The 12,302-nt window shown below is 41.5% G+C and overlaps 2 protein-coding genes across 2 annotated transcripts in view; one reads left to right on the top strand and one right to left on the bottom strand.

Moving 5' to 3' along the window:
• Window positions 1–12,103, bottom strand: part of UTP23 (UTP23, small subunit (SSU) processome component, homolog (yeast)) — a 16,173-nt gene extending 4,070 nt beyond the window's left edge. Inside the window, exons 1-2 of the mRNA XM_009995366.1 lie at window positions 12,038–12,103; window positions 10,295–10,350 (exon numbers count right to left, since the gene is read on the bottom strand). Coding sequence (XP_009993668.1) covers window positions 10,295–10,350; window positions 12,038–12,103 — 122 coding nt within the window. The remainder of the gene's footprint in view (window positions 1–10,294; window positions 10,351–12,037) is intronic.
• The window catches only part of EIF3H (eukaryotic translation initiation factor 3, subunit H), a 90,579-nt gene continuing 90,378 nt past the window's right edge, over window positions 12,102–12,302 (top strand). The window contains exon 1 of the mRNA XM_009995365.1: window positions 12,102–12,295. Within this exon, the coding sequence (XP_009993667.1) occupies window positions 12,102–12,295 (194 nt within the window). The remainder of the gene's footprint in view (window positions 12,296–12,302) is intronic.

Here is a 12,302-nt window from a genome sequence, read left to right as displayed (position 1 = left end):
GGCCCGCTCGGGGCCTGCGTGGGGCCCGCCCGGGGCCTGCCTGGGGCCTGCGGGAGGCCGCGCTGCCCCGGGCGGCCTCGCACGCTGATCACCACAGGACGAGCTCGTTACCCCGCGTTTCACGGAGCTGTGCCAGCTCCTGCCGTGTGTTATGGTCAGGAATGCAGTTTTCTACTTCCTGATGCAGTGTAATGAATATATTCCTGTCCCGGAGGCTGTAGTTTAATCATGAATCGGCTTACTTTGCTCACAAAGGCTTGTTCAGTGCCTGCTTGCACGGTGTGTGCTGCTACATCGATACAAGCTGTGTGTGCACAGATTCATATATTCAGTATTTTTACAGAACCATGTAATGGTGTGGGTTGAACCTTAAAGACTATCCAGTTCTAACCCCCTTCCATGGGCAGGGACCCCTCCCACTAGACCACGTCACTCAAAGTCTCATCCAACCTGGCCTGGAACACTTCAAGGCAGGGGGGCATCCACAGTTTCCCTGGGCAACCTGTACCATGTCTCACTACCCTCACAGTAAAGAATTTATTCCTAATGTCTAACCTAATCTTCCGCTTGGAAACCACTCCTGCTTATCCAATCACTACATGCCCTTATAAAAAGAAAATATAATTTCACTGCAGTTTGGGGAAATGGCTGTCATTCAGAAAGCTAGATGGCACAAACTCCTGCCTGTCCAACAGAAAACATGAGCACAGCAGACATTTGGTGGTTAAGAAGCTGAATTTAATGCCTGTATTTTAGGCAGGCAAAGGGATGTGACATTGTAACACCATCAAAATGATAATTGGAGACACCTGTCTTGCTATGCAGGTACAATGGAAGGCATTTTTCTGCCAGGGACAACGGTATTGCAAGCAAAAAATTGCAGGGACCTACCAGTTAGCTGTAATCAGACTGCTCTAAGGTCATTTAAACAAGTACCTACCTGCCATATTGGTCTTTTTGCTAGCAAATAGACATGGAAAACATCTGCTTTTAAGCAGGTTAGTTAGTGTTAAGCAAACAAGCAAAAAAAAAAAAAGCTCTTAATTACTATTCTAGAAATTGAGATGTTTAACAGGGAAAATATATTTTAATTTACTTACAAGGTGAAAAGTGAAAAAATAGGTGATTGAGAGTATTTTCCATGGGATCTGATTGTGCTGTTGACAGTATTTTTCTGTCATTAAATCCTTATTTCTGGCTCTCTTCAGGGGACAGTTGCCTGTGCTCATGAGTATCATGGACGTATATGGATACATGCCTTACTCTGTGAGCTAAGTGATATGTTGAATTCATTGGTTTTTATTAAGTTTCAGTCCTGTGGCTGATGTATTCACATTCTGGTGTGGTATTTGAATTCTTCTGTCTAACTGCATACTTTCATTATTTTAAAAATTAGATAAAAACTCAGCATGACTCCACAGTAAAACGTTATTAGATTAATTATTTTTCTTCAAGTAGAAGTTTGGTTTTTTGTGGGGGTTCTTTTTTATTGGGGGGAGGGGCAAAGTCTAATTAAGTGCCCAAAGACAAACAGTTATTCCTCACTGAGAATACCTTTTTCATATCTCACGGCTAGGATGTGGAATCTGCAATGGTAACAGCTGCTATGGCAGAATGGAGATAAAAAGGGAGAAACAGGTAAACAAGAGCCTGAACTAGTCAACAATTTGAACTAAATGCAAAGGAAGATATAATCCAGAGTAGGCTGTTAAATACCATCGTGATGAGATACTCTTTCACTGTTCAGTTGGTGAATGTTATCATCACAGACAAGTTGTAATGTGATTGGTACGGTAAAATATGTTCAGAAGGCTGACTAGTGGGCAAAACAACAGCACAGAAGATTTCTTCTTCCTTCTGCAGAAGATAGCATTAATTGTATGATGAACAACTTGCAGTACCATTCTGTGAATTGATTTCACTTTTATGCAATTCTTTTGAAGTTTCTTTTAAAACTACTTTAAAATTACTTTTAAAAGTAATGTTTGCAAAAATACTGCAGCAGTACATTTTTTCAACATTTTCTTTGATATTTTTGACAGTATTTTCTGTAAAATAAAATTTACCATATTTCTTTCCAGTTTGATTATTTTACCATTCCCATGAGCCACCTGTAGATTGGATTTTTTAAAAATAAGCCTCTCTCCTTATGGGAGCTGCTGAATCCAGCAGGGTTTCCTGCTCCTGGCTGCTGAAGTCCATCTAGGACTCTTTGGACCCAGGAGGGTTCTTAGGTTTGCATGTGTCCTGGCCAAGCCTATGCACACAGATGCACACCCAGAGGACACTAACACAGTCAGCTATGCAGACTGCCATGGTACACAACACTCTACCAGAAGCCATGTACAAGTCCTGCTCCCCCTCTCCAGCTGACGAGGACTGAAATTCGCATGCCCTGTGCTCCCCAGCACACCCACATTCATGGGTCCCTCATGCAGATACCGGCATGGCCCCTTGGTCCATCTGATATCCATGCCTGGACCTTGAGTTCCCTAACCTGACCATACATACATGCATGTCTCCTCCTACTCACTGGCTAGTCCAGTGTAAGTGTAAGTCTGCTAGCAGATTGCACAACCACATGATTAAATTCACTGGAGAAAGATGACTAGTTAAGATAGAAAACTGATTAAGAAAGGGCTTTAATAGGAAGATAGGATAGGCTACCATGATCAGGCAGAGACCTCAGTCAGACAAGTGCATTCACCACTGCCTGCTCAGATGTGAGTCCATCTCCACCTCATTTTCCCACACATCCTCCTAGTCCCACTCTGATCCTTTCTTTCTCTGCCTTTGGCCAGTTCTGTGAACATCCCGTAAGAAATTGTACATAATCCCACAAGCCCCTCCTGATATCCAAGAAAAGTTTTGCACTGTCCCATACACCCCATCAAATACCTTGTGATATTCATGATAATCATGTTTCCCCTTCTCACTAGAGACAAAGCTCAGGCTGACCCTCCTCAGAGTGGCTTCCTGGGCAGATCCTTTACTGGCCTGAGCAGTTCTGCTCCTCACTGTTGTCTTTGTTACCACCTGCTTATTTGTCAATTATTGGGCATCTCTGTGTGTTTAATATATCACTGTCCTTATTTGTTATTTTATACTGAACAGTTCTTAACTAGATGTCTAAATCAAATGCTCTCACATTCCACATACCCTTACCAAAACTGTAGCACAGCAAAGCTTGTCATAAAGCTTAGTGGCAGAAACCTTAATCAAATAATTTACTCTTATATTTTTAATAGTGGAGTTTCATCAGTTATCTGGATGCACTATTAAAAGACTTTGAGGGTTTTTGTTTTGTTTTGTTTTTAAGTGAGCATGTTACTGAAGAACTGACAAAGCACTTGCATTATCAGTAGACAGCCTACTAGCAGTACCATTGTGGAAGGGAGCCTGAAGGGGGAGTGGAATGTGTTGAACCTTTGTCAACTGACTTGTTTTGGTTTTTTTTCTGAGACAGGAAACAGAAATTGAAATGGGAAACTTCATTTTCTGAAACCTGAGTCCCTGACTGCTGCCAGACAGGACACTTAGTGGTCTAGGGTACAGTTCTGATCTAACAAAACAGTTCCTGTGACTTTATCAATAATATCCATAACTTGTAGGTAGACATACAATATTTATAAAAATAAGGTATCACACTGAAGGAGACCTCCTATATATACAAAGTAAGTTCATACTGAACTTACCAAATCTGAGCAATGATAGGCATCATAGGAAGTTGGCTTCACAAGGTTGAACTTCAAACAACAATTGCTCCAGCAGAGTATCAGCTCTTTGCAAAGAAGACCATCTCTTGGCATATATGAATTCAGCTCTGGTTTTGAAATGCAAGGTAATGCAGTAGTAGAATTAAAGAATGTAAAATTGCTGTGACATGTGGATTACTTGAAGTGAAATCTGTTCTTTATCAAAAGAGCTTTGATGTAGGCCTAGTAAGAAAGGTTTCTCTTAATAGCTGGCACTTGGCAAATGAGAGAAAAAGATCTCAGCTCTTGATCTTCTCAAACTTGTCCTGTGTCAGATCTGTTTAATCTGAATGTGCTGCTTTTGGGCAAATGTTGTGCTCTGAGGTTATCTCCAGTAAGTCTCAGCACCAGACATGCTTAAATATGAAAAATTAACTGAATTACCAAAAATAAAAGGGTAGGGTTTTCAATTAGAACATTTGGAAACAAAACTGTAATAAATAAACACAGGACGGTAAAATATTGCTGAAGTGTGTCTGAAAATACTTTCCTAGGTATACTTTTGAATTTTTCTGAGGAATGTATACACAGAGTAAGATTCAGCAGCATTTAATGTGCTATAATATTTTTGTCAGTATGTTTATTATTCATGGCTGGCTTCTCCTTTCATCGCCTTGGGACTGGTTTTGAGCTTTTGAATTTTAGCCTTCATTAGGTACATTCATCTTTCACAGTACCTATTTTTCTGTTATCTCATGGGAATGCAGCATCTGGATTTATAATAAACATGGCTGTGACAAGTCCTGGTTTTTTTTATGGATTGGTAAAAACTCAGCAGATGAGAATTTTGTGTATGCTAAAGCTTTCTGCACCTTTCTGGCTCTCCTGTTACCAAAATCCTTAGTGAGAAAATTACTTATGGTTTAAATAACATAACTGCCCATCATAGTATGTCCCATATTAACTATCTTGTACATTGTTGTCATGATTTGGGTCCAAAACGACAACAAAGAACCAGCCCCATGGCCGCTCACTCAAGTCCCCCCACACACGCTCTGGGATGAGGAGGACAAAGTTCATCGGTCGAGACAAAGAACAAGGAGGGTTCTTCACCGATTAAGGTCCCAGGCAAAACAGACTCAGCTTGGGGAAAAAATAATAATTTAATTTCACACTAATCAAGCACACACAGGACACAGACACACACAGAGCAGGGCTTGCATATGTTACCCCCACCCTTCCCTTCTTCCAGGGCCCAAATCACTTTGTTTCCAGTTTCTCTCCCTCCTTCCCCCCAGCAGCACAGGGGGACAGGGGATGGGGTTTAGAGTCAGTTCACAGGCTGGTGGTTCCTGCTGCTCCTTCCTCCTCAGGAAGTATTCCTTACAGTCCTGCCCGCCTTCTCCATGGGGTCTCTCCCATAGGAGAGAGTCCTCCATGAACCTCTCCTTCATGAGTCCTTCCCACGAGGTCTGGAGCTGCTCCAGCCTGGGCTTCCCACAGAGTCATGGGCTCATTCAGGAACAAGCTCCCCTCATGCCGGGGTCTCCCAAAGCTGCGTAATCAGAGCCCACTTGGCAATAAATCCACTGGCCACAAAATCCAAGTCCACTGGCCAAGTTCACGCCTCCTGGTGCCTTCAGGGAATGTTGCACCACATTCCTCCACGAGTGCAGGGGCACAGCTGCCATCTCGCCATGGGCTGCAGGGAAACTTCTGCTTGGACACCTTCTTCTCCTTCTTCCTCAGCAACCACCAGCACCACTCTCCTCCTCCAGCACAGCTCTTCTCCCACTCCTTCTCTGCTCACAGGTTATGAGTTCTTTCGTATGTTAATCGCTGAGACACATCTGTTGTCCCTCTAATGGTTCCATGGCTGGTTTTGGGGCAGGAGGGGCTTCTCAGCTTCTTCCTGGAGCCACCCCTGTGGCCCTTCCCCCGCTACCAAAAACCCCACCAAACAAGAACAATTGTGTATCGTAAGAAGTGCACATCTAATGCAGAGAATGTAGAGGTTAGGATATTTAGTTCCACTAAGATACTGGTGACTTTCATGGGCAAGAAAAATAGTATCTATAGAGCAGATATCTCTACAGGCTTTTCAGTGACTGCTTAGAGTAGCAAACACATTGGGAGTGTTCTGGAGGAAAAAGGTTTTGCAGGCAACTTTAGTTTTCTTACTAGAGTTGGAAGAAACTATAGGGCTAAAAATAATCAGTGGGATTCTTGACAGTTTCTCAAATGTTATACTAGGTTTTTTCTATCTCTCTCTTGCTTTTTTTTAATTTTTTTTTTTTTTTACTTTCACCTTCACATGAATGATGAATAAAATCAGATTTATCCAATTTAACTAAATCTTTTGTCTTTCTGAATAGATACACATCACTGATATACACCATTTAGTTTATTGCAGCATTTTTGGTCAACACAGCTCTTCAAGATGTATGTGTTAAAACAGCTGGTGCCATGCTGCTGTAGGGACACACAAGGGTGTCCTTTCGCAGCAGCCTTTCCTCCCTGCACTGATTGTTGAGGTCTTCACTAGTCAGTTGCTATTCTGCTGCCTCTGTACTTGCAGAGCTTGTAAAAGCATGAAAGAGTGATGTAAAAGTGTCATAATGTAGAAAAATAGGACATCCTCATGGTGAATCCAGGACTGGAATTGTAAATTCAATTTGGGGAGCAGGAGGAATGCAGAAGAGAGGAAAATAGCATGCCAAACACTGATTACATGGTAACTGATGTACTAGGTAGACAGAAGGGAAGAGCAGAGTGATGCTTTATATCTTGTCTCCTGTTGTGCCTATGAAAGTATCCATTGCTTCATGTTGATCAGAATATCCCTCTCACCCTTTCAGTATTTCCAGTACAATGTGAATATATCAGGTCCCTTAGTTCTCTTAAACAGCTTCATGGTTTTACTTTGGTGATTACAGGAAGCTGGAAGACATTTTGGATTTTTGGTACCCTTACTTCCATCTGTTTCGTCATTTCTTGTTCTCATTAGAGAAGGTTGTTATCTTCGGCATGTGATAGCTTGCATGTCATCAGGAATCAGAAGGTGCATTAGTTTATTATGAAGATAAGGCTGAACAAATTGACATCAAAAGAGAAATTACATGGGAAGCCTATCTCAGACAACAAATTAACTTCATGTCCAAAATTCTGATTTGTGCAAGAAAATGCAGTTCAGTTGCCTGAGTTGTTATATATGTCGTTTCATCCTTTCATTGATTTCAGGAAGAAACTGGTTAACTGGGAACAGAGAAGTGGAACCTTTACAGTCTGGTGATAAATGTCATATACCCTCTAGGCTTACAGAATTTTCTATACTTGATACTATAGCAGGAGTCTGGCTTTGCTTAGAAACATGAATAACTTTGTGCAAATAACTTCTTTGTTTATAGGCCAAAATTAATATTTAAAATACCTCAGTCTTTCTAATTAACTACATTTTCAATTAGGTAATGTTATTGTTATTTATATGTTAACTCAAATGTGGTTTTTTTCCTTCCTGTTAGTTGTATACTAAAGGTTTTTAGGTGCTATACTAAATGATCCATTAATAATAAAAAATAACTATAAACACCTGGAACATAAAAAGACTAGACAATAATAGAAGATAACTGAAAACATTTATTGGAAAACAGTTATTCAAAAAAAGCAGAGAAAAAACAAAGCAAAGCAAAACAAAACCAAAAAAACAGAAAGCTTGTATTTTTTACAATTTCCTTCATGTGCAGAAACACCTCATTATGCTACTGTCCAGGATAGCTCCTCCATAATTTGCTTTAATAAAATGCTTTTACATTTAGTCAAGGAAATGCTAAGAGGTTGCCTGTCTAAGAGCATGGCTGAAACCATGCATGGCCTCTGAAACCTCTATTCTTGCAGAAAAGAAATTGAATTTCAAAGTTCACATTCTGGTCCTGTAGTTCCTTTATTGCATTTGATGTTTGTCCCTGGGGGTTTCTATACTGTTGCAGCTCCCACCTTCACTATTTTTCTACCACTCCTGCACCTTATAACTTTCCATTTCCTATTTCAAATAAAAATCCAAGAAAACCAATTTCTTCACTTAGATTCTCTTGTAGAAGATTAGAAAAAATTACGGACTCCAGTATTGGCACCAATAACTTCTACAATCACAATTAGCTTCATGACAAATACTACTATTTACAAATTCTTTGGCACATAATGCCCATGCAGTTATGTAACCTGATCTTAAATTTTCACACTGAGCTCCTCTGTGTAAAGCAGTATGCTCTGGAATATCTGACACTAAAGATTATTATTTACTAGTGAAACAGGATCCTGTAGATGCTACAGACATAAGTAAAGGAAGGGCCTGACTTCAGTGACTGGCATCTGGGGAAGTGATCAGTGATACCTGAGCCAAGTGGGTATACAGTGCTACCTTATTTATCCAGGAAATCCATTTTAACATGGAGCTGATACTCCAGGGGATTTTAAATTTCCTTTAGACTTAAAATGCTGTAGTCAGCGGAAGACAAATGGCTGAAAACCCTGAATTACACAGGATTTATACACAATGCTGCTTCCTGAAGCTGTAGTTGGTGTTTAGAATTGCCTGCATATGGCACACAATGCTACTGAATAGAGCTGTAGTCACGTACATGGCAAAACCGCATCTACTGGAGAGACCTCAGGGTCCCTGATGCATCTTCTCCTAAACGCTGTTTGTTTGTTTGCTTTACACAAAGGAAATAAAAAAATCAGCATTTAAGAGATCTTGCCTGTCCCATGGCTTCTGAAACTCGATTTGCCTGCCTTCTTGTTTGTGCCTTGCCTTTCTCCTGTTTTCTCCTCATCCTGAGAGAGGGGATTGAGCAAGAGGCTAGGTGGGTGTTTGGCTGTTGGCCGAGGCCAACCCACCCAGGTACCATTGATACAGATGGATCTTTTTGTCATAATGATTTTCACTATGAGAGTGGTATGTAAGTGAGAGGCTACTATCAAAAGGCTTCCTGTGAATAAGAAAAGGATTTCAAAAGGAGCAAAGAGCCCATGCTGTGTATAGAATTATGTAGAATAAGCTTGCTGCTTGAATGCAGGGATTAAGTGCAGCCTTATATTCACAAAACTTCTCCCAAATACAGGGCTCGCTTTACACAGAAAAGATGTTAGATTCTTACTTCATTCTTAAGCAATGCTATACCTGCTGAGGCAGAGTAGGTATGTTACATATAATGGCACGCTGAAGAAGGTCAGTGATATATTAATCTGGATGTGTGCCATGTGCCCGTGTTTCTTGATGTTTGAAAGTTTAAGCCTGAATACCTCATCTCTTCATGAAAACTGAGCTTTTCCAATTTCAAACTTCTGTAAGGGTGCAGGACAGTCTTCTGTAAGGGTGCCTTAAAAGGCAGTTTTAAGTTGATGTTAAGACAATCAGTTGCCACCAAGTTTTGGGGACTATTTTACTGAAAACAATTTCTTTTTGTAGATAATTAATGTTGTTTTAGGCAACTGTAGTTATGAGTGCAACTTTGTATTTGGGGTACTGTTGTGTCTGAGTGCAAGTACAGACTCATATATGTGTATCCTAAGTGATTCTTCCCTATTCCTCTACACTTTGTGATAATGAAATTAAGGTGTTCATTATACTTAGAAATATTTGGATTTGCTGACAGGGTAGGGAGGAAAAACACAGAATTCAGACATGACCCATCTACCAAGTGGTAACAAGTCATTGCAGGTTAGCTGATCTCTGGTAACTCTCCCTGTGCAAGGTCTTAGCCTGCAGCATACACAAACAAAATTCAAGTTGGTTTAGCCCTTCAGGTAAAGTCTGACAATTTGGAAGGGATTACATCTTTTATCCCTTAAGCAGATAATATCTATTTAGCAACACTCATTCTGCTCATAGCACTGATGTGATGCGGCGGTGCTGTGGAGGGAAATGACACATCTCAGTTACACCAGGGTTTTTACTCAAGCACGATGGGGGAATAAAAGGTTTTTGTTTGGTTCCAGCTGTCTTTTGATTTGGAATATAATTTAAACATGATTAATGGAGTTTGTGCACTACTTGAATTTTCTAAAATATTTTGTGATTTCCTGAGTAGCTTGGGCAAAGTTACAAAAATTCTTCAGTCTGACAGGTTTCATGGCCTCCTTTTCAAGAATTCAGAATTTTCAATGGTGAAATTTTCTGTAGCCCTTTGCCTCCAGTGATCTGCTGAGTTCTGTGAAGTAGAAAGTTGATATTTGTGTTTCATTTCTCATGCTAATCATAATTAACCCAATTTACTGAATTATTCTGGCAGTATATTAAGTAATGTGAGCCCTACGCCAGTCCCTCAATTGGGGTTATTTTGGGTGCCCACAGCAACCTCTTTGAACATGCTGATGTTCCGTACTGTAGCTACTTGTTGGTTTGGGGTTTGGTTGTGGTTTTTTAATATTTTTTTTTTTAATTACATTGAGTTTCTGTTAAAAAAACGATAGGCAGGAATATGTATCACATTTGTCTTCTCCCAGGAGATTTCATTCCTTTTCAGATCCCTAAGAATTTACCAGTGGTGAAGCACTGTGCATTTACTGACAGAAGGCTTGTTTTTTTTCTATTTAAATACCTTTCATCAGCATCTTTGAAGTAGCCCACAGATCTCCAGAAGTCTACGGACTGGAGCTGAAACCCACCATATTATCATAATACTGGTTCCTTATCTTAATTTTCTTTAATTAAAACTATTAGATCATATTTGTATATTAAAACTGGACATGCATGTGTATACAACAGCAAAGCGAAGTATTAATATTGAATCAAACAACTTTGCTCTCTAGAAAAACTTCAGAAGGCAATGCCAGTGGGAGTGCAACATTCAGTCATAGAAACCTGTGAAGGGGAGGACACAAATTTGCAACACCTGCGTGATGGCTGAGCTCATTGGCCACAGCAAACTGCCTTGAAACTCTGGGTCGTTATTGCATCAGCCTCTCTACAAACCTATTTTTGAGAACGACACCCTGATGCTGTTGCACTTGCTCTGTTCAGTTTTTTTTCCAAAAGGAAATCTGAAGTGGGATTCATCACACCAAACTTCAGACATCTATCTTGAGGTGTTCTTAGCTACGCTGAGTATCTAGGTCTCTTGTTAATCAGTGCAGGTCACGTCAGTGATTATCAGTGCCTAGTGGGGATGATTAGATTTTTTGCTCTAATTTGTTGCAGCCCTGATGCAGGCAGCCTGTAGGGAATATGCTTGTCATGTTAAGGCCATTTTACAAGAAAAGGCAAATGCTGGGTCTGTGGCTGCTGGAAAATGCAGATGAATCTTCATATCAGTGTAGGTAAATATGTTGCCTTCCCCTAGTTGGAAATTAGTGTCAACTGCATTGTTGAAAATATTAATGGTGAAATTTTATGAGGTCACATATTTGGCACAGTGCCAGGAAACCTTTGGTGTGTTTGGTATATCTACTTTTCTCAGCCCACACCATTTTTCATAAGAATGTCTAGGGTCTGAAATACTTCAAAAAACTTAAAAACTTTAAAAATACTTCAAAAACACAAGAAAACAAAAAAGGGAAGCAAAGCGAAACCAAAAGCGAACTTTTAATACAGTTCTTAAATCTTCTCCTGGAAACACCATGGGTGGTTGATAGTTCTGGCTTTTTTTTGTATCTAGTTTTGTATTTAAGGTTTTGTGTCCCATCGTAGTGCACTGACGACTCGTTATTCATCCCCAAGCAGAGAGAATCATAGAATGTGTGGGGCAGGAAGGAACCTTTCAAGGTCATCTAGTCCAGCCCCCCCATGGTGCACAGGGACCTTTTCTACTAGATCAGGTTGCTCAGAGCCTCATTAGGCCTGACCTTGAATGTCTCCAGGGTGGGGTCTCCACCACTTCTCTGGATAACCTGTTCCAGTGCTTCACCACTCTCACTGTAAAGAACTTCTTCCTCACATCCGATCTAAATCTATCCCGCTCTAGTTTAAGGCCACTGCCCCTGTTCTATTGCTACACATCCTTGTGAACAGTCCCTCCCCATCCTTCCTGTAGCCCCCTCAGGTACTGGAAGGCTGCTATGAGGTCTCCCCAGAGCCTTCTCTTCTCAATGCTGAACAACCCCAGCTCTCTCAGTCTGTCTTTGCAGGAGAGGTGCCCCGGCCCTCGGATCATTTTTGCAGCCCTGGAGATATTCACATAACTCCACAGCAGTCTGCTTTTTTTTCAGGCTAAAGTTCAAAGCTTTAAAATCTATCACATCTTGGAAGTGCTCCTCCCTTGGTACCAAGCTTTTTTATGAGATGCCAAAGCTCCCCATGAGCAGAGCCTCCCTGAGGCTCCCGGGGAGCCCTCCCTGCAGCCCACCCTGGCTCGGAGGCGCCGCTGGGTCCGTACAGCTCCCTTGGCGTCAGAACCGCCCAAGCGAGCCATGGAGATTCGCAGTCTGCGGCTCCCGGGTTCTCAGAAACGGCCTGCGGAGAGGAAGGGCCCGCTCGTCCTGGGCCGCGTGAGCCGGGACGGCCACGGGGCACAAGAGATCGAGATCCTGCTCCGGGACGCCGCGCGGGCTGGCAAGACCGAGCGCCCGGGGCCAAGGGAAGACCCGGGGATGATGAGGGGAAGGCCCAGG

This window comes from Chaetura pelagica, unplaced genomic scaffold (assembly GCF_000747805.2).
Source record: "Chaetura pelagica isolate M959 unplaced genomic scaffold, ChaPel_1.0 scaffold53, whole genome shotgun sequence".
NCBI lineage: Eukaryota > Metazoa > Chordata > Aves > Apodiformes > Apodidae > Chaetura > Chaetura pelagica.
The sequence above is the reverse complement of the archived record's forward strand: the minus strand, read 5'-3'. Positions and strand labels throughout refer to the sequence as shown.